Here is a 19,362-nt window from a genome sequence, read left to right on the forward strand (position 1 = left end):
AGGCTATAGGAGTGTGCAGCCCTGCCTTAAAGGCCCCCCCCACCTTAGTGACGACTCTTTCCATTCAGGAGAGAGGTGAAACAAACAGTTGTTTGAAACAAACAACAAACTGCACCAACTTCACTAAAACCAATTCCTAGTATGTGTTTGATCATACCTGGCAGTAAACCTTTTTCTGATTCTGATTGTGGGAACTGACATTGATTTCACCTGTTTTCTTTTAGATGCCACAGAAGAAGGGTTTCCGTATGCGACGCACACCCAAGGCTGCCCAAGCTATTGACTGTGCAGTTGTGCCAAAAGGTAGGGACGAAGTATCTTCACTGTCACCAGTGGAGGTACCAACAGGTGGGTTACAAAAGGTGGTAAAAGGGTCATTTCATCAAGGTAATACAAGGTTTAAGTATGCAGGAACACAGTGTATGGCGATTGCCTTATGTGTCACTGCTTTACACAGTATTAAAAATGTCTTGTTGTGGGATACTGCTGATCTAGACATGGCTGTTGTTGAAGGCGATCAGTTGTATACTACTCTAAGGGAACATCACGTAATTCATCACCCATCCCACTTTTTGTGTGCCACAGAATTGCCCAAACAGGAGGTGATTGCTGGACACAAATTTGAGTTTTGTGTGAAGGATGATTATGCTTCAGGTGATGTCAATGTAGTTTCTGGCTATTATATTGAAAACGGAATTCACGTCACTCTGCATGATGCTTTACAAACAATGTTTAGCAAGTACAGCACATGCATTTTTACGGTCTGTCAAAGTAGTTGTGCCATAATTTGTGATGCTGGTCAGTATTGTCTGGTGGATTCACACTCGCGCAGCTGTAATGGCATGGTGTGCAGTGATGGAACCAGTGTTGTTCTGTGTTTTCGTAGTCTTGATGATCTTGCTAATCACATTAGCAATTTGGCTGCAGGTTTTGGTGGAACAGAGAAACTTTTTGAGATAGCTGGTGTTGTTGTGACTGTTGTGGCTGATAGAAAACGTCACTTGGAGGTGACTGATGTTTCCAAAAAGTTAAAAATGGCTGACATTTCTAGTACATGTGCACCTGATGTCGAAGTAGTCAGTGTTGTTACCACACAGCATGCCTTTTGTCCAATGCTTCAAAATGACTCCCAAGATGTGTGCCAACTTTTGAATATAGATTGTGAAGTTAAAACTGTGCCTGTCAATTTGCGTGTTGGACCCTTGGGAGCTCCCTGTAAAAAGGAGAGCATTGTTGCTGACGGCAACTGTTTTTTCCGTGCCATATCACAAGCGGTGAGTGGCACACAGAAAAATCACAGAAAAATTAGACTCCATGTGGTTAAACATATGGAAAAGCACTGTGAAGATTATGAGAAGCTTCTCAGGAGTGAGTACAATTGTTTGACAGAGTATATTAGTGTTTCCAAAATGAAATATGTCAATAGCTGGGCAACAGAGGTGGAAATTCAGGCTGCAGCAGATAGTTTAGGAATAAATATCTTTACTTTTTACGGTGGTCGTTGGTTGAGATATAGTTCAAAGTCAGAATCCAGTCGTGGGATTCATTTGGACAACTCGAGTGGTAATCACTATGAGTGTGTGACATGTGTCAATGAGGGCCTGTTAGGAAGTTGCTTTGGCATTTGTCGGAGTGGTACACCTGATAGTCAGCATGTTACCAGGTCTCACAAGCATTTGGACAATCAAGAAATTTGTGAAGATATTGGTTCAAATGATTTGAATAGGGCTGTTGAACCAATCAAAGAAAAACGCCAGTCCATGATTACACTTGTAAGCCCATCCAAGTATATTCAAAAGAAGAAGGCCCTGGACCAAAGATCCAAATATGTGGCAGAAATGTTGGAAAGGGAGAAGAAAATAACATTGAGTGTAAAGAAATACAAAGAACAAGCTGTCTTTAGGCAGAGAATGAAGTCAAGGAGTGTAGCAAAATATAGAAGTGATGTAGTGCATCAAAACATAGTTAAAACATCTAGCATCACAAAGTATAGAAGTGACAGCTTGCACAGGGACAGAGTCAAGACACGTAGCGTCCAGAAGTATGAAAGTGACAGCGAGCACAGGGTCAGAGTCAAGACACGTAGCGTCCAGAAGTATGAAAGTGACAGCGAGCACAGGGTCAGAGTCAAGACACGCAGCGTCCAGAAGTATAAAAGTGACAGCTTGCACAGGGACAGAGTCAAGACACGTAGCGTCCAGAAGTATAAAAGTGACAGCTTGCACAGGGACAGAGTCAAGACACGTAGCGTCCAGAAGTATGAAAGTGACAGCTTGCACAGGGAAAGAGTAAAGACACGTAGCGTTCAGAAGTATGAAAGTGACCGCTTGCACAGGGAAAGAGTCAAGACACGTAGCGTCCAGAAGTATGAAAGTGACAGCTTGCACCGGGAAAGAGTCAAGGCGCAGAGCGTCAAAAAATATAAAGTAGATACAACGCACCAGGCCATTGTCAAACTTGCCAGTATACAGAAGTATCACAGTAACTTGGAGCACAAAATGCGTGTAATGGCAGATGTGAAGGTTCGAAGGCATGCTGCAAAGTTGCGAGAGGAAGAATTCAATGTTGTTGTAGAGAATTTTTTAGAGAAAGTGAAGAATGGGCCCCAGTTTGTCTGCTGTGTGTGCCATAGGTTGATGTTTAAACATCAGGTCCTGCAGTGTCACAGAGAGCATTACAGCAAAAGTAGTGCAAGTGCTTCTCTTGTGAACATGTGCATTAATGAGCAGTATTTGCACAAATGTGATGTAGAGTGCACAGTACCATGTGTGTTGGTGGAGTCTGGTAGAGGGCAGCTGTGGATTTGCTACAGTTGCCATTATAAACTTAGCAAAGGGGAATTCCCACCTGAATGTGTTGCCAATAATTTGAGTGTGGACCCGATTCCTCCTGAGCTGGCTTGCTTAAACAGCTTAGAGCAACACTTAATTGCACTAAATATCCCCTTCATGAAAATGCTAGCTTTGCCTAAAGGGGGGCAAAATGGTGTCCATGGGCCTGTGACTTGTGTTCCGGCCAATGTAGTTGAAACGACAGATTTGTTGCCACGGTCCAATATGGAAGGCTCTATGCTCCGTGTCAAGCTGAAAAGAAAGTTAACTTACAAAGGACACTATGAGTACCATTTTGTAGACAGCATGCACATTCGAGAAGCGCTGAGGTATTTAAAAGAGTCAAATGTGCATTATGAAGATATAGAGTACAACGAGGAGTGGGTCAATGACTTTTGTAGGGAACCTGATGCCTCTCAGGTGGAGGACAGTGTTCCTGCTGTAGATGTCACACCGCCTCTAGATACAGAAGATGAACAGCTCCATGATAGACAGCAACACTGCATGTTTCAGGACACATGTTTAATGCCAGTTGACATTGGTCAGGAAGTGTTGGATCAGTACTATGACAATATATTGAATGTGGCTCCGGCAGAAGGCAATAATCCTGTGAGGTTGCTTTCTGACCATTCAAATGAAGCTAGATGTTTCCCTGTGTTGTTTCCACGTGGCCGTTTTACATTTCATGATACACGGCAATATAGACTGACTGCATCTAGATATTTTAATAATCGTGTCATGCATGCTGATAAGAGGTTTGGGCAGAATGTGGAATACATATTCTATGCCCAGTATTTGTGTGAACTTCTGCAGGTAGTGTCGAGCATTTCCATTGCTTTACGCAAAGGAATTGCTGGTTTGGTGTCAAAAATGGCCAAGGATTTGTTGACCAACGATGAGTCGTTAAAGACATTGTTGGAATGTGACCAGGGCTATCGTTTTTTGAAGCCCATCAGAGGCACTCCAGCCTTTTGGCAGAGTACGCAGCGCGATATTTTGGCGTGTGTGCGTCAGCTTGGTGTTCCCACGTGGTTTTGCTCCTTTTCGTCTGCAGATTTACGGTGGCAAAACTTGTTAGACTGTGCTTTGAGACAAGAGGGAAGAACGCAAACAGCTGCAGAGTTGGAGTGGGCTGATAGGTGCGACTTGTTGCGACGCAATCCTGTGACTGCTGCACGTATGTTTGATTTCCGGTGGCATGTTTTTCTGAAAGAGGTGATAATGTCTTTGAGCCAACCGATTGGCAAAGTTGTGGACTATTTTTACCGGGTCGAGTTTCAACAGCGTGGTTCTCCACATGTCCACTGTTTGTTCTGGGTAGACAAAGCCCCGAAGATTGATGTAAACACTGATGAGGAAGTTACTGACTTTATTGATAGATACGTCACCTGTGAATTGCAGACACAGGATGAAGTATTGTCAGACACGGTGTCTTCTGCTCAGCAGCATTCAAAGCGACATTCCAAAACATGTAAAAAGAAAAATACCACGTGTCGTTTTGGTTTTCCTAAACCTGTGTCTGGCCGAACATTTATTAGCCGTCAGTTTGAGGGACAGGGAGACAAAACGTGCAGTTGCCAGGGTAGCCAAACTGGCATTAAAACATGCACATGTCCGAAAGTCTCCAAAAATTCTGTAGACATGAAAGCAGAAGAGGCATCAGAAATCATAAAATCCATAAAAACAGCCCTGGCTGACGAGAACCACACTTATCAAAGTGTGGAACATTTGTTCCATAGTCTGGGTATAACCCAAGAAATTTTTGAGACTGCACACCGCCGCTTGGGTCGGCGTACAGAGGTCATAATAAGGCGCCAAATAAACGAAATTTGGATCAATCCGTACAGCAAACCTCTGCTGAAATGCTGGAATGCAAACATGGACATCCAGTATGTAGTTGATGCATATGCCTGCGTAGTGTACATCATTTCGTACATTTCCAAAGCTGAAAGGGAGATTGGATTGCTGCTGAGTAATGCCCAGAAAGAAGCATCCAAACAGGCAAACGTCAGTGCCAAAGAGGCCTTAAAAAGTCTTGGCAGTGTGTACCTGCACAATAGAGACGTTTGTGCACAAGAGGCCGTTTACCGGCTGACAAATATGCACCTTAAAGAATGCTCACGTAAAGTTGTCTTTGTTCCAACAGGGGACAATGTAGTTAAAATGAGTTTACCTGTCAGTGTCTTGCGACAAAAAGCGGCATCAGCGGAACTAACAACAGAGGACATGTGGATGACCAGCATTGTTGATCGCTATAAAAATCGACCAAATAACAACACCTTTAATGACATGTGCTTGGCGCAATTTGCATCCGAATACCGTCTTGTCACCAAAAACGAAAGGCCGAAATCCAAAATAGAACTGAAAAATAATTACGGACATGTGACCAAACGTACACGGACCAAACCTGCCGTAGTACGCTCTGCGTGTTTTTCCCAAACAAAAAACCCAGAGTTATACTATCGTAGCCTTTTGCAGTTGTATCTGCCATACCGGGTGGATTTGCAGTTAAGACCTGCCAACTGCCCAACATTTGAAGAGTTTTACAACAACGGTGCAATCAGATTAAATGACGGGTCGATGCATTCTGTCCGATCCATCGTGGATGTAAATCAACAACACTTTGACAGTAGCGGGGATGAACTGGACAGCATCCAAAGATCTATTGATCACAGCGGTGTTGCTGAGGATGCGTGGTGTCTGTTGTGTCCCGAACAAGAATTAGAACGGCTACAGTGTGAAGAAGAGCGTCAGAAAAAACATCAATTAGTAGAAGAAGAGGCAGAAATAATACCTGATTTGGCAAATGAAAATAGACCAGCTCTAAATATCCAAAAACAAAACTCATTGAGTCGAAATGATGGCTTGGCATTGATCCGCTCCCTAAATAATACTCAAATGGACATTTTTTACAAAATTAGACAGTGGTGCCTCGAGAAAGTAGGTGGGAGAAAACCCGAGCCATTACATTTATTCATCACAGGTGGTGCCGGGACAGGAAAAAGCCACCTAATTAAAGCCATCCATTATGAGGCTACCAGGTTGTTGTCAACAATGTGTCGGCAACCCGACAACATTTCTGTATGTCTGACGGCTCCGACAGGTATTGCTGCGTACAACCTGAATGCCACAACCATCCACAGCACCTTGAGCATTGGCAAGGATACCCGTTTGCCTTACACACCACTGGGTGAGGAAACGGTGAATTCCTTGCGTGCCAAGTTTGTGGACCTCCAAATTTTGATAATCGACGAAATATCAATGGTAGATCACAAGTTGTTGACATACTGTTAGGGTTAAACCCAAAACATTATCACCAACTGTGAAAGAAGACACAAAGACGTGAGATATAGGCTTGCAAGGAGAGTGATCAGAGACTGTTCAGTAACATTCATCCAACCTACTCTGAAAAACAGTCCCTGCTCTCCTTCTTTTATTAAAGTTTAGGTGTGCCCTATTACATAGGTCTCAATCGTCTAAGGGAGGGGGAACAGTTCACACGGTTGAGACTGGTTTCAACATCAAGCAAGCATATTTTGAGAAAGCAAAGCAGAGACAGATAGTTCAAGGACATCAAGAGAAAGCAGTGTCTAAAGGAATGTCAAGAGAAAGCAGTGTCTAAAGGAATGTGATGCTCTATGCAAGCGTGTGTTCTATGTGCATGTAATAGTAACTTGGATAATATGAAGAATAATATGTGCATGTAACAGTAACTTGGATAATATGAAGAATAATATGAAGAATGTGATTACATGATATTAACTTGGATAATATGAAGCAAGCTTATTAAATGTGAGTACATGATATATACAGTTTTATTCCAACATTTCCCCCCTGTTTATCCAATTTACTCATTGTAGAACATCATTCATTGATCACTTCACGAGGATTTTCGATCATAAAGTCAAAAACATATGAGAAAAAGTTACACCTAGAGGAGAAATGTTACTCATAGTCGCCTGGATCTGGAAAAAGATCAGTAATGTTAAAAGATGTTTCATCGTCATGGTCAACACTATCTTTATTAATGTTAACACCATCTTCGTCGTCGTCATGTTGTGGAATAAGAGTGTAAAGCTTTTGAACATGTAACTGAATGGGTGAAATAGCAGAGGATATTACCTGGGTGCAAATCCTGCGAAAAATGGGGATACAAATACATCCACACACTGTCAGAATGCTGACAAAAACTGTCACTGCCAATGCAATTGTCATTAAAAGAGGCTTCCACTTACTGAAGAAATCAGCGAACCCAGACCACATAGAGGTATCAACACCTGAATGCTCTTTCATCTTCTTATTCAGGGACTGAAGTCCATCCAAGGCCCTGGTGAGGCTGCCATCTGCTGCTGTATTGTTCGGAATGAACGTGCAACACTTCTCACCAAAAAGGGCGCAGACATGTCCTTTCTCCGCCAGTAACATGTCAAGAGCAATGCGGTTCTGGAAAGCCATCAAGGATGTAGCTGACAATTGCTCATGAATTGCTTGAAAACCATCTTGAGTATAATTTCCTAGCTTCTGCACATTGTAGTGGATGTAGTTGATCCTATCTACATTTTTATTTATTGTTATCCAAGGTACAATAGATTCCCACCCAGCTGCTATTTGATTGACCAGTTTATAATCATCAGGAACACCTCGTGGAATACCTATAGCATCAATATAAGTTGGATCATTATCACCCCATCCCAAGCCTCTTTTAGTCCTAGTCCATAAATGTGGGAGTATGGTGTCAAATGTATGTAGTAACTCAACCGCTGTGATCTGGAATACGTATGTGTACAGGCAGAATTAAGGTAACAGTAGCACAATATCCTGTAGTATTGAAAGGTAATTTGTCATATATGGCGTTACCACCACACCACCACCATATGTCGCTTCGTGATAAGGGAGAAAAATGTATGTCGACGGTCTCAGTTTCCACACATAAGGAAGCATTCAATGAACTCAATGTGTTGCCAGTCCCAGTCCTGTGAATACATGTGAAATTTCCCATTGCAACTTTATTTGAAAACAGTGGTTTCTTCTTCTCTGGACCTGTAAGGGGGAAAACCTTATCGAAAATAGCACAGTTTCCCGTGGGGTTGGTCTTCGTCATGACCTGTAAAAGGCAACTTTTATTCAAAACAGAAGGAACTATCTGCAGCAGCGGTCTTGGTCCCATGCAAACCACACAGTCCTGGTTGGTGGTGTTTGCTGCTTGCTCTGCCATGAGTAACCAGTTGTTGTTTTGGCCAGAAATACCAGTAAATACTTGGAACCAATCATCAGTGGTTTGAAGTACAGCTACTTTAACACCTGCTCTAATTGATGCCCTGGTTAATTCTGGTCTTTGTAGTTTTGCTGAGTAAGTCTGGCATAACTGAATTGGGTAACACGTATCATAGCCTGTCCTCCATTGGCATAACAAGAATTCCCAACAGGTGCATCCCAACCACACACATGAAGTATCTTTGGTTGGAATTGGGCTTAGGAGCTGTCCTGATGTCAAATCTACAGTCAAAACTAAAGTTTTACCTTGGTTTTTCCTCAACAAGTGACATTAATGGCCTTTGATGTTTAGCGTAACTAGTTTTAGTATATGACGACCAGTCGTAACCTTGAGGATCTGCCACTAGTGTTTCCCAACCCCCTTTTCTATCATTAATCATGTACCAAGGACTCCCATCTGGCTTAGCATACGTTCCCCTGTGACGTAAGTGCTTAACTGTTAGAGTGATGACGGTAGTTTTATTTTGTGGAATACATACTCTGAGCAGACTAAAATGTTGGTGTTGGCCACAAGCAGGATCCGTGATGTTTTGTTTTATGTTTAGGTCAGAAAAACGTCGCCTGTCCGGTTGTTGCAGCTGGTCATGAAGGAGTAAGCCTGTGCCTGTAATGATCATTCCAATAGCCACTGTAACCAATAATGCTATGCCTATTTTAACGTAGGCCATGTTGACAGGTATTCCCCGGCTCCCTCTAAAGTCCTACAAGGCTGTGGACAATCTTCACCGGGTTTGAGACGACTACACACTAAAAGTGCAGCCCCCTTTGTAGTCGGACTTTACCTTGCAGGACGGTAGGAACCCAAAGAAACCCTCCCAACAAGCACTTTTTATTTATTATTATTATTAATTTTTTTTATTACAATAAGTACCACAATCCTATGGTAATGACGCACATAAGAACTCCTACACTGAAAATCACGATAGAAGCAGTTAATTTAGTCATGTTGTAGAACCTTTTTACAATGAGTTAAATGAAACGGATGATGTTTGCTCATCGTTATTTTGTTTGTCTAATTTGTTGATATTTTGCAACATTTTTCTCATATAATCTGCTAGGTTGCTATCTTCATTCGTTTCCCATTCATTTTTAAAGTATGGTAATCGGTATGGTCGTCCAAACATAATTTCATAAGGTGTTAACCCGTTGGTACTAGTTATGTTAATGTGTAGTTTGACCAAGTCTAGGCACTGAGTCCATTGTCTGCCTGTTTCTTCCATGCATTTCTTTAATCAATTTTTTATTGTTCCATTCATTCTTTCTACTAGTCCTGCACTCTGTGGGTGATAACCACAATGTCGTTTTAAATCAATATGAAATGCTCTGCCTATGTTATCTATAATCTGGTTTACAAAATGTGAGCCATTATCGCTATATATTTTTTCTGGAATACCATATCTTGGTATAATGTCTTTGCTACTGTAAGTGCATCTGGATGTTTTGTAGGATACGGTTCTATCCATTTTGAAAATGAGTCTATTATCACTAAACAGAATTTTTTTTTTTCCTTCACTGTTGTTGAGTTCAATGAAGTCCACGTGTATTTCTTGAAATAAGTATAGTGGTTTTTGAAATTGGCCACGCCGAGGTCGCAAGCTGCCCTGGGCATTGTTTTTGTACACGCTAAACACGCTCTAAAAAAATTTTTTTTGAATAAGAATTAACTCCTACAAAAATTCATACGTAGTAAAGTGGGTGTTAATAGGAATTAAATCCTACAAAAATACAAAAATCCATAGTAAAGTGGGTGTGAGACATGTGTAAAACCATGGCTCAAAATAGCGTCCCACTTATGCAAATTTTATTTTTTTCTTCTAGATTGTTTTATTATCTGTCGACATATTAACATTTTTTGTCTAGGGTTGCTTTATTCCTTAGCCAGTGGTCAATTTCTTGCTTTGGATTCTGTTGTTACATGTCTGCCAGGATCTCAAAGTGTACTTGTAATTTTTTCTGTGTTAAGATGGTTCAGTTCCTTTAGTGCCGCTTGTTTAACCATTTTATCAGCGAACATATTTCCTGAAGATATTGGATCCGAATTATTAGTATATGTGTCATGCATTTACATACAGCAATTTGTTTTGGCAATTTGCACTGCTTCGAGTAAAGTTGTTAATAGTCCTGCATGAGTTACTGGTTTTCCCGTTAATGTTATCATACCTCTGTTTTGCCAATATTGTGCAAAGATATGTACTGTTGAATATACATATTGGCTATCAGTATAAATTGTCACCTTTTTGACCTTTCATTAATTTGCATGCTTCTGTAAGCGCTATGACTGCATAGCCTTATTGTTTTTCTTTGAGGAACCATCTACAAAATCACCCCTTTTTGTTAGTGTCTGATCTAATAAGTCTGGTCTACACTTTGCAGTTTGTGTTGTTAGCTCATCATAATCATGTGGTTGGCCTTCCTCAGGGAGATTAAGATTGCTTGTTTTCTGTCTGTTAGAATGGTTCGCCCTTGTCCTGTCAACTGATGGCCTAAATACTTCACTGATTGTTTACAAAATTGTAGTTTGTCTTTCCTCACTTTATGGCCTTCTTTTGCTAAATGGTGCAATAAGGCTATTGTGTCTTCCTCACATGACCTCCTATCTTGTGACGCTAGTAGGATGTCATCTACATATAATAATTTCTGGCTTCCATTTGGGGGTTCAAACGTGGACATACTGGCCATCATTGCTTGTGAATAAATTGTCGGGCTTTTCACAATATTCTTGTGGTAAGCGTGTGTACGTATATATATGTATATATATATTTTATTTATTTATTATTGTTATTATTATTTTTTTTCTTTTCTGCAAACGTAAATGCGAACCTGAACTTTCTTTCTCTATTTGAATGGAGAAGAATGCCTGATGTCTACTATGGTGAACCATGTGACATCTGTTGGTAAAGAATTTAACAATGTGTGTGGGTCAGGCACACAAGGTGCTCTTGCCACCACAGCTTGATTTACAGCTTGTCCTGTATCATTCTCCATCCCACAGAGAGTGGCACTTTTTTTTTTTTACTGAAAATAGGGATTTTATATGGTGGGTTATCGCATTCTACTAAGACTTAAGCTTTTAACAAATCTTCTATTGCTGGTTTTATTCCTTCATATGAATTTAGTTTTATTTGGTGTACTTGTAATTACACTACTGGTTCATCATTTGGTTCTGGTTGTATTTGTTAAGACAAGCCTAGTCATGCTGAATATAGCTTTTGGATTTAGCGAATTCAGCAACGTGTGTGGATCTGCAACACACGGCGATCTTTGGATTACTGCGTTGTTTACTGCTATTAAGTCCTGAACCATCCTCCACCCTGTTGATGGAGGTGCCTTTTTCACAGGAAATATTGGTGTGTTTACTGGGGAGTCAGCACATTCTATTAGTACACCTGCCTTCTTTAGATCTTTAGGCTTTTCCTCCACTTTCTCAGTGTTTTCTTTTAACATCTGTCTTGCCTCAGCGTACGGCCCTGACCTTGGTGGTCGTACTCATCGTCCTCCTGTCTGTGAAACATTACTGCTTTGTCTACTTTCTCACTTGCCTTTGCCTCTGTTGCCTTTGCTTCACTTGCTTTTTCTCTCTTTTCCTCCTGCCTCTTCTTCTCCTGTCTCTCCTGTTTGGCTCGCCTTTCACCTGCTTCTCTCACGCCTGCCATTTTTAACCACGTACATGTCATCTCATACCCTTCCTTTTTCATTTTCTTCTCATTTGAGTCGGTTTTATTTCTTATTTTTTGTTGTAGTTCTTTTATTCCCGAGACCGAAAGTTTCCCATTGAAATCGTATTGTTTTATCCAATATTATACGGTTTTAGTGCTTCTGGATCTTGTTTTTCTACCACTGTCCAATCTTTACATTCTAGTTTGTCTATTTCTTTTTTACGTTGTTTACTTTGCCCTTTTCCCATTTTGACAATTTGGTCCCAACTATGACGAGCGCTCCTAGGGAGTCCTAATAGTTGGGGATGTTCTTAGTGAGGTGGTGATCAATGCCTTATTGTGGTAATTGTCAAGCTTCTACCCCGGTGAGGGCGGACAATTCTTGCCTTTGCATCCACAACAAGTCACCACTTACAATCTCACTGTTTGGTATGGAGTTCGAAACCTAGTGGTAATCTTACTCCCATTCACACACACATGTTCACACCTTTAACGCGTTTTCCTTTTGCCAGAGGACGCCGCCGCCCTTGCAGAATTTAACTGTGTCCTTTTCAACAGGCGAGTCTGCCCTCGCTTGCAGAATTTAACTGTATCCTTTTCAACAGGCGAGTCTGCCCTCGCGCGGACTTTAACTGGTCTTTGTTTACCTGATAGAGTCTAGAATTGTCAGGGTTTGGTACACTTCTTTCAGCACAGAGGACTCCGCCGTCCTGTGTAGAATTTAACTAGTCTGTTTCAACTAGGGGCGTCTACCCACCTACGGAATTTAACTGTCTGACCTGCAGGGTTTTTATACCTTATCGCCTAACTCGTCACCCCTTGAATACCGGTATTTTATTTCACTCGTCACACATTCCTTTTTTAAGTGAAATATTCTACTCACGTCTCCGTGTTCCTGGATCTCCGTCAACCGTCGGATCCCAGCCCGAGAGGGAGGAACCAGTCCCGGAAAGGGTATTGGTCGCTGTGGCCACAGACTTGCCTGGATCTCTCTCCCACGCTGGAATCGTCGGGTCTGTTGGAATCCGGCTCGAAGGACCAATTTAATGTTAGGGTTAAACCCAAAACATTATCACCAACTGTGAAAGAAGACACAAAGACGTGAGATATAGGCTTGCAAGGAGAGTGATCAGAGACTGTTCAGTAACATTCATCCAACCTACTCTGAAAAACAGTCCCTGCTCTCCTTCTTTTATTAAAGTTTAGGTGTGCCCTATTACATAGGTCTCAATCGTCTAAGGGAGGGGGAACAGTTCACACGGTTGAGACTGGTTTCAACATCAAGCAAGCATATTTTGAGAAAGCAAAGCAGAGACAGATAGTTCAAGGACATCAAGAGAAAGCAGTGTCTAAAGGAATGTCAAGAGAAAGCAGTGTCTAAAGGAATGTGATGCTCTATGCAAGCGTGTGTTCTATGTGCATGTAATAGTAACTTGGATAATATGAAGAATAATATGTGCATGTAACAGTAACTTGGATAATATGAAGAATAATATGAAGAATGTGATTACATGATATTAACTTGGATAATATGAAGCAAGCTTATTAAATGTGAGTACATGATATATACAGTTTTATTCCAACACATACATTCATGGTAGGTTGCGACAGATCAAACAAACTGGAGACTATGCTGCTTTCGGCAACGTCAGCATCATTGCAGTAGGTGATTTCTACCAGTTGCCGCCAGTCAAGGGAAAACCTCTCTACGTCGAAGATGCCACTTTTAACTTGTGGACCAGTCTCTTTCGTGTGGTCGAACTCACAACGATTGTGCGTCAAAAAGATAATGTATTTGCAGCATTGCTAAATAGACTACGCAAACAGCCAAAAGGCGCGGCGTTGTTAGAAACAGATGTCGCACTTCTAAAGCAGCGGGAAACGGGTGAAGTCAGCACCGCATTACACATTTTCCCAACCAATCGGCAAGTTAATGAATACAACTTAAACCAGCTTTTCAAAATATGCCCGCAGTACACAACAGTGAAAGCTCAGGATTACAGCCATAACAAAAAATCAGGAAAATTAGAAAAAAAAGTAGGGCACCACAGCAAAGTTTACAACACGTGTTTAGAGGAAACTCTGCACATCGCTAAAGATGCACGTGTAATGCTTTGCAAAAACATCGATATTGAAGACGGCCTAGTTAACGGGGTTTGTGGCACCGTCTGTGACATAGATATCCAAAAGGATGACACATTTCCCAGTAGGATCTATGTTAAATTTGATGATGACAAAGTAGGCAGACAAAGGCGCGCACAAACAGTTAGTGAATCGATCACACGAAAAGGCAGTACATTTATTGTGCCAGAGGAAGAAAAAGTAACTAAAAGTGGTGGCATGCGTCACCAGTTCCCTCTGAAGCTCGCTTGGGCTTGCACGGTACATAAAGTCCAGGGTGTTACCGTGAGCAATGCAGTTGTGTGTCTGGACAGGGTGTTTGCCGCAGGGCAGGCATATGTAGCCTTGAGCCGGGTCACAGGTTTAACCGGTTTGATTATTCAGGACTTCGATGAAGCAAAAATATATTGTAATGATGCCATTAAGGATGCTGTAGGAAGGATGCCCCCATTTTTGACAGAAAGTGAAACACCACACAATGTACAACCACCACATTTCACAATTTACTTGATGAATGTCCAAAATTTGACAAAACATGCGTCAGATTTGGCAGCATGTACACAGCACCTGCAGCCTAACTGCATCGCTGTGACGGAAACGTGGCTGCCAACGGCATGTACACCCAGCAGTGTAACCATTCCTGGGTACTATTTCCATAGCCAACCACGATGTTTGTCTTACTCCAGCAGTAACCCTGCTTTGGTAGAATTACAAGGGCAACAGCATGGCGGAGTTGGCATGTACATTGCAGACCACCTGCACTGTAGTGTTGTCTCCGCCCCAAACTTCAACTTGGAAGTTTTACTGGTGAACTGCTCCGCACCCAGTGTGTTAATAGCAGTTGTGTATCGACCACCGTCCTATCCAATGGCGTTGTTTCAAGGTCACCTTGGCACGCTGCTGGATTGGTTGCACCAAAAGTACGCCAGCGTTGTCATACTGGGAGATTTTAATGAAAATTTGTTAAAATCTTCCACTATCAGCACATTCATGGCTAGGAAAGGGTTCTGCCAGTCAGTCAAACATCCTACCACAGAAAAGGGTACATTAATTGACCATGTATATGTCAAAACATCACACTTTGATGTAGAATCGGTTGTGATGCCCACCTATTTCAGTGATCATGAAGGGATTTTGTGCTCTTTTAAACGCCAAATTTAAAACGCGCACACACAAGCACACACACACGTTCCACTTCAGCATTCTTCTGGCAGACTTATAGTGTGTAAAATGGGTTCAGGTGGTCTCACATGTTTAGCCAGTGGACAATTTACAAGCCACGAGTTTGCTCTTCCGAGAACGGTGGATTGTATTTGTCAATCACTGAATAAAAGTGAAACCACAGTGAAACTATTTGCCTTTTCTGAAAACAAACTGGTTATTTGTCAAACCAGTAAATGAACTTGTACATATTGTAAACATGTACATATTGTAAATATTTTATATTTATATAATATTTAAATAGTGTACATATTATATGTAAATATGTAAATATGGAAATATGAAATATGAAATATGTAATATGAAATATGTATATAGTACCTGATGAAATGATCCCAGTGCTGCCTCACTCACCTGTCCTCTTGTCTTGATAGTTACCGCCTGTCTGCCTTAAAGTTAAATGCTAAAGGGATTCAAACCTTTCAGAACTTTTCGAGTAGAGAAATTGTATTAGTCATGCACTGGCGCAAAATTCAACACTGCCCAAAATTAAGATTCAAAGGGATTAAAACTAAGACTTTTCTGAACACGTTGGTATTTTTCTAACAGTGGACAATTTACAATCCGCGAGTTTACTCTTCCGAGAACGGTGGATTGTGTTTGTCAATCACTGACGAAAAATACGTTTTTTTCAGACGCGGTAATGCAAACAATGAGGGCTATGTAAATATGTAAATGAATATGTGAATATGTGAATATGTAAATATGTAAATATGTAAATATGTGAATATGTGAATATGTGAATATGTGAACATGTAAATGTATATTGTGACTAACCTCTGCTCTTCTCTTTCTAGTTGCCGCCTGTCTTCAGTTCCACACACATCTTTATATTAAACATAGTAGAAGTGCATACGTATATTGACATAGTCGCAGTAGAAGTACATGCGTATATTAGTTAACATAGTAGCAGTAGAATAGCATCGAAGTAAAACTAATCCCATAAATGCATCATACCAACTATTATAATAGCAATGTAGTCGTTTGCATGCATGTGAGTTTTCATCAACAGGACAAGACCCCTCTGACGGTGTGAGTGTCCTCTGACAACTGCTGCATATGGTAAGATATGGAGCTGTTTTCACTATTCATATTGGTCAAATTCTGTTAATGTGTGAAACACTTGCCTTTTTTGCCACTTGACATTTTACTCATGTGATTTCTCCTGAAACGTAAACCAAGCAGCAGACCACAAATACAACTTTGCTTGGTAAATAAAATACATCTTGAAATGTTGCCAGTCACATAAAAACACTATTTTTGACCAAGTAGCTGGAAGTTAGAAACACCTCCACTATGCTAAATGGGACACAGAATCTTACACGAGTTTATGTTCTGCAGGGGAAAAATGTTAACCTGTTAACCAAAATGTATGGGGGCCTTGTGCTTGTGCTACTAAAATTATACATAGAATGCCATGGTACTTGTAGTAAAAAAAAAAAAAACCTTCCTCATGCTGTCTTCTTTGACCTTTTTATATGATCATAGCAAGTTTACTAACGCATTTGTTTCACGCTTTGTCTGACCTGTAGTGAATGCTGGCTGCTTCCAGAGGAGCTCCCACCGTTGCACCTTGACATCCACCCATTGATGACTGGATAGGATACTGGTGATTCCGGAAACTGGTCATCGTGGGACTGCAACTGCTGATCCTTTCCGCCACCCATTCTTAACCCTCTGTCCTTTCTTCACCACTGTCTACCTACCATCTCTCCCTGTCATCCCTCTCAACCCAACCGGTCGAGACAGAAGGCCGCCCCATAGAGCCTGGGTTCTGTCCAAGGTTTCTCAAAGAGTTTTTCCTTGCCTCCGTTGCCAAGTGCTTGCTCGTGTGGGGTTCAGTTGGTTCTCTTTCTAGATAACTTCCATATGATGATTTGAATTGGCACTATAAAATATAAATTGGCTGGACATAACTGCTTTTGTCATTTCTGCATGTTAAGTACATAACCCCACATGTCTTCATTCATAGTTTAGAGAATCTAAACTCTGCTGCTATCCTGCAAAACACACCACCCACTTTGACCCTGGGCGGACCATAGAAATGCTTCACAGACCAAGGACCCAACCAGCAATCGTGAGCCAGTCCACCAGCATGGCACACAGGCTGCCCACTAACCAATAGTCGTGATCCAGTCCATCAGCCAGCACACTGGCTGCCCACTAGTCCACAAACTGATGGTGTAAATCCAAATATGAATTGTACTTAGATTTTTGATGATAAATTTGTTAAAATAGAAATGATACCTAATGCAATAAACTGTATATTCAAAATATTCCTAAGCTTTCTGGGTACGTCGACATAAGTGTCACCTCCCCAAATAAAAGTAATTAACCATAAGATAAACTTGGGATCACACTTGCTCCAACCCACTAACTACTGTTGTCTTGAGGAAAAACACCTTAACAATTTAATCCCCACAAATGTAATAAATAGGTGGAAACCTCTCCTTAAGGGGATTGGTTTTTACTGTATGTGAGTTACATACTTCTGTCATGCACACACCAACAATTATGACAATATATAGATGAAAAAATTTAATGTCCAATTTAATATCTACATATTGTATCTAGACCTTTGAGGCAAATGTGTGCTGTTATTAAAGTAATGATCCAAAAACAAAATTTGTGTGTTTATATTTGCAAAGTAAAATTGACGTTTATGAAAAATTGACTGTAAATGTTTGTCTATATGTGCCCTGCCATGGGCTGGGACCAGTCCAGCATGTACCCCACCTCTCAGCGAAATATAGCTGGGATTGGTTCCAGCACACCTATGACCCATGTGTAGGATGAACAGCATAGAAGATGGATGGTATAATGATGAATGTCAACATAATTGTGTCCATAATTGACTGTGTGGAAGGGTGTTACGACAGATATTGATAATTCTTTCAAAGGTGGGTATGTGGTCAGGTCCTGTTTGATATCACAACTCCCTAAAAGTCTCGGGAGAGACATACCATGTAGAATGTAGTTCTACTTTTCCAGAGGTTGGTGGCGCTATATAGTCTAAGGTGGGTACATGGTCATGTCCTGTCTGTGCCACCATAGAAAAAAATCAGACCATATAGAATGGAGTTATACAATTCGACAGTTGGGGGCACTATATGTACACACAGTCAGACTGATTTAGAGACTATCCCACCATGTATAGAGAAGGTACAGCAGATATACATTTCCACCAGTTGGTAGCGCAATAGGGTCTATGCGCACACATGGTAACAGACCGGAGGGTACCCCAAACCACCACAAAACATGTAGAGACGATCCGACCATGAATCAGGAAGTTACAGCCGATATACATTTCCACCAGTTGGTGGCGCTATAGAGTCTATGTACACACAGTCACAGAGTGGAGGGTGACCCAACCCACCCAAAAAAATTTGGAGACGATCCGACCATGTGGAAGGAAGTTACAGGTGATATACATTTCCACCAGTTGGTGGCGCTATACAGTCTATGTACACACAGTATAACAGACGAGAGATTGACCCAACACACCAAAAAAAATTTCAAGACAATCTGACCATGAATCAGGAAGTTACGGCAGATATACATTTCCACCAGTTGGTGGCGCTATAGAGTCCATATACACACACAGTCACAGACTGGAGGGTGACCGAACCCACCCCAAAAAAATTGGAGACGATCCGACCATGTATAGGAAGTTACGGCAGATATACATTTCCACCAGTTGGTGGCGCTGTGTTTTGAACATGGGTTCTGGAGCGTTAGGTGCGTCCTGTCATGATAGACGTCTCCACCGAAAATCATAGTGATACGTGCCACGGGTGGCGAGGGATAATGAATTGAAACTTCTAGGTGGCGCTAGTGTGTCAATTTAGATTGGTGTCACATGGGAGCACCACCAGGGCGCTCAGGCCTGGATTCTGACCTTACGTGTAAGATTTCAGCAGCCTGTGACCTTCTGCGGGCAAAATATGAGCCTTCGATGGTCAATGGCGAAGGCTGACCATTCGCTGTGGCCACGCCCACCACATGTGCTTTACACACATCACAGTCCATCAACTGACATCATCAGTCTGTCAGTCAAACTGTGTATTGACTTTGATGTACATTGCTTCAAGGCAAGGCCAGACACCAGGCAGGGCCAGATAAGGTAAAAGTTAAGGTTAAAGTAAAAGTTTGGTGGCGTGCCACGCCCACATCCTAAGTAGCAGCCCAAAATCCTTCGCAATTTAACGTGAGCCATCCGTCTAGTGTCCGTTGATGCTACAACGGACTCATTCGGTCAA

The 19,362-nt window shown here is 41.5% G+C and overlaps 1 protein-coding gene across 1 annotated transcript; it reads left to right on the forward strand.

Annotated features, from left to right (window-relative positions):
• Positions 1-224: 224 nt before the first annotated feature.
• LOC131104837 (uncharacterized) lies at positions 225-15,043 on the forward strand. The gene is made up of 3 exons (XM_058052400.1): positions 225-927; positions 1,966-6,115; positions 13,348-15,043. The coding sequence occupies exons 1-3, from the start codon at positions 225-227 to the stop codon at positions 15,041-15,043; spliced, it is 6,549 nt and encodes a 2,182-aa protein (XP_057908383.1).
• Positions 15,044-19,362: the final 4,319 nt, after the last annotated feature.

This window comes from Doryrhamphus excisus, chromosome 2 (assembly GCF_030265055.1).
Source record: "Doryrhamphus excisus isolate RoL2022-K1 chromosome 2, RoL_Dexc_1.0, whole genome shotgun sequence".
Taxonomy (NCBI): Eukaryota; Metazoa; Chordata; class Actinopteri; order Syngnathiformes; family Syngnathidae; genus Doryrhamphus; species Doryrhamphus excisus.

Coding starts and splice junctions, on each gene's coding strand:
- LOC131104837 (XM_058052400.1), top strand. CDS start 225: ATGCCACAGAAGAAGGGTTTCCGTATGCGACGCACACCCAAGGCTGCC. Junction 928..1,965: donor CATTAGCAATTTGGCTGCAG/GTTTTGGTGGAA, acceptor ATCAAAACATAG/TTAAAACATCTAGCATCACA. Junction 6,116..13,347: donor GTAGATCACAAGTTGTTGAC/ATACTGTTAGGG, acceptor TTATTCCAACAC/ATACATTCATGGTAGGTTGC.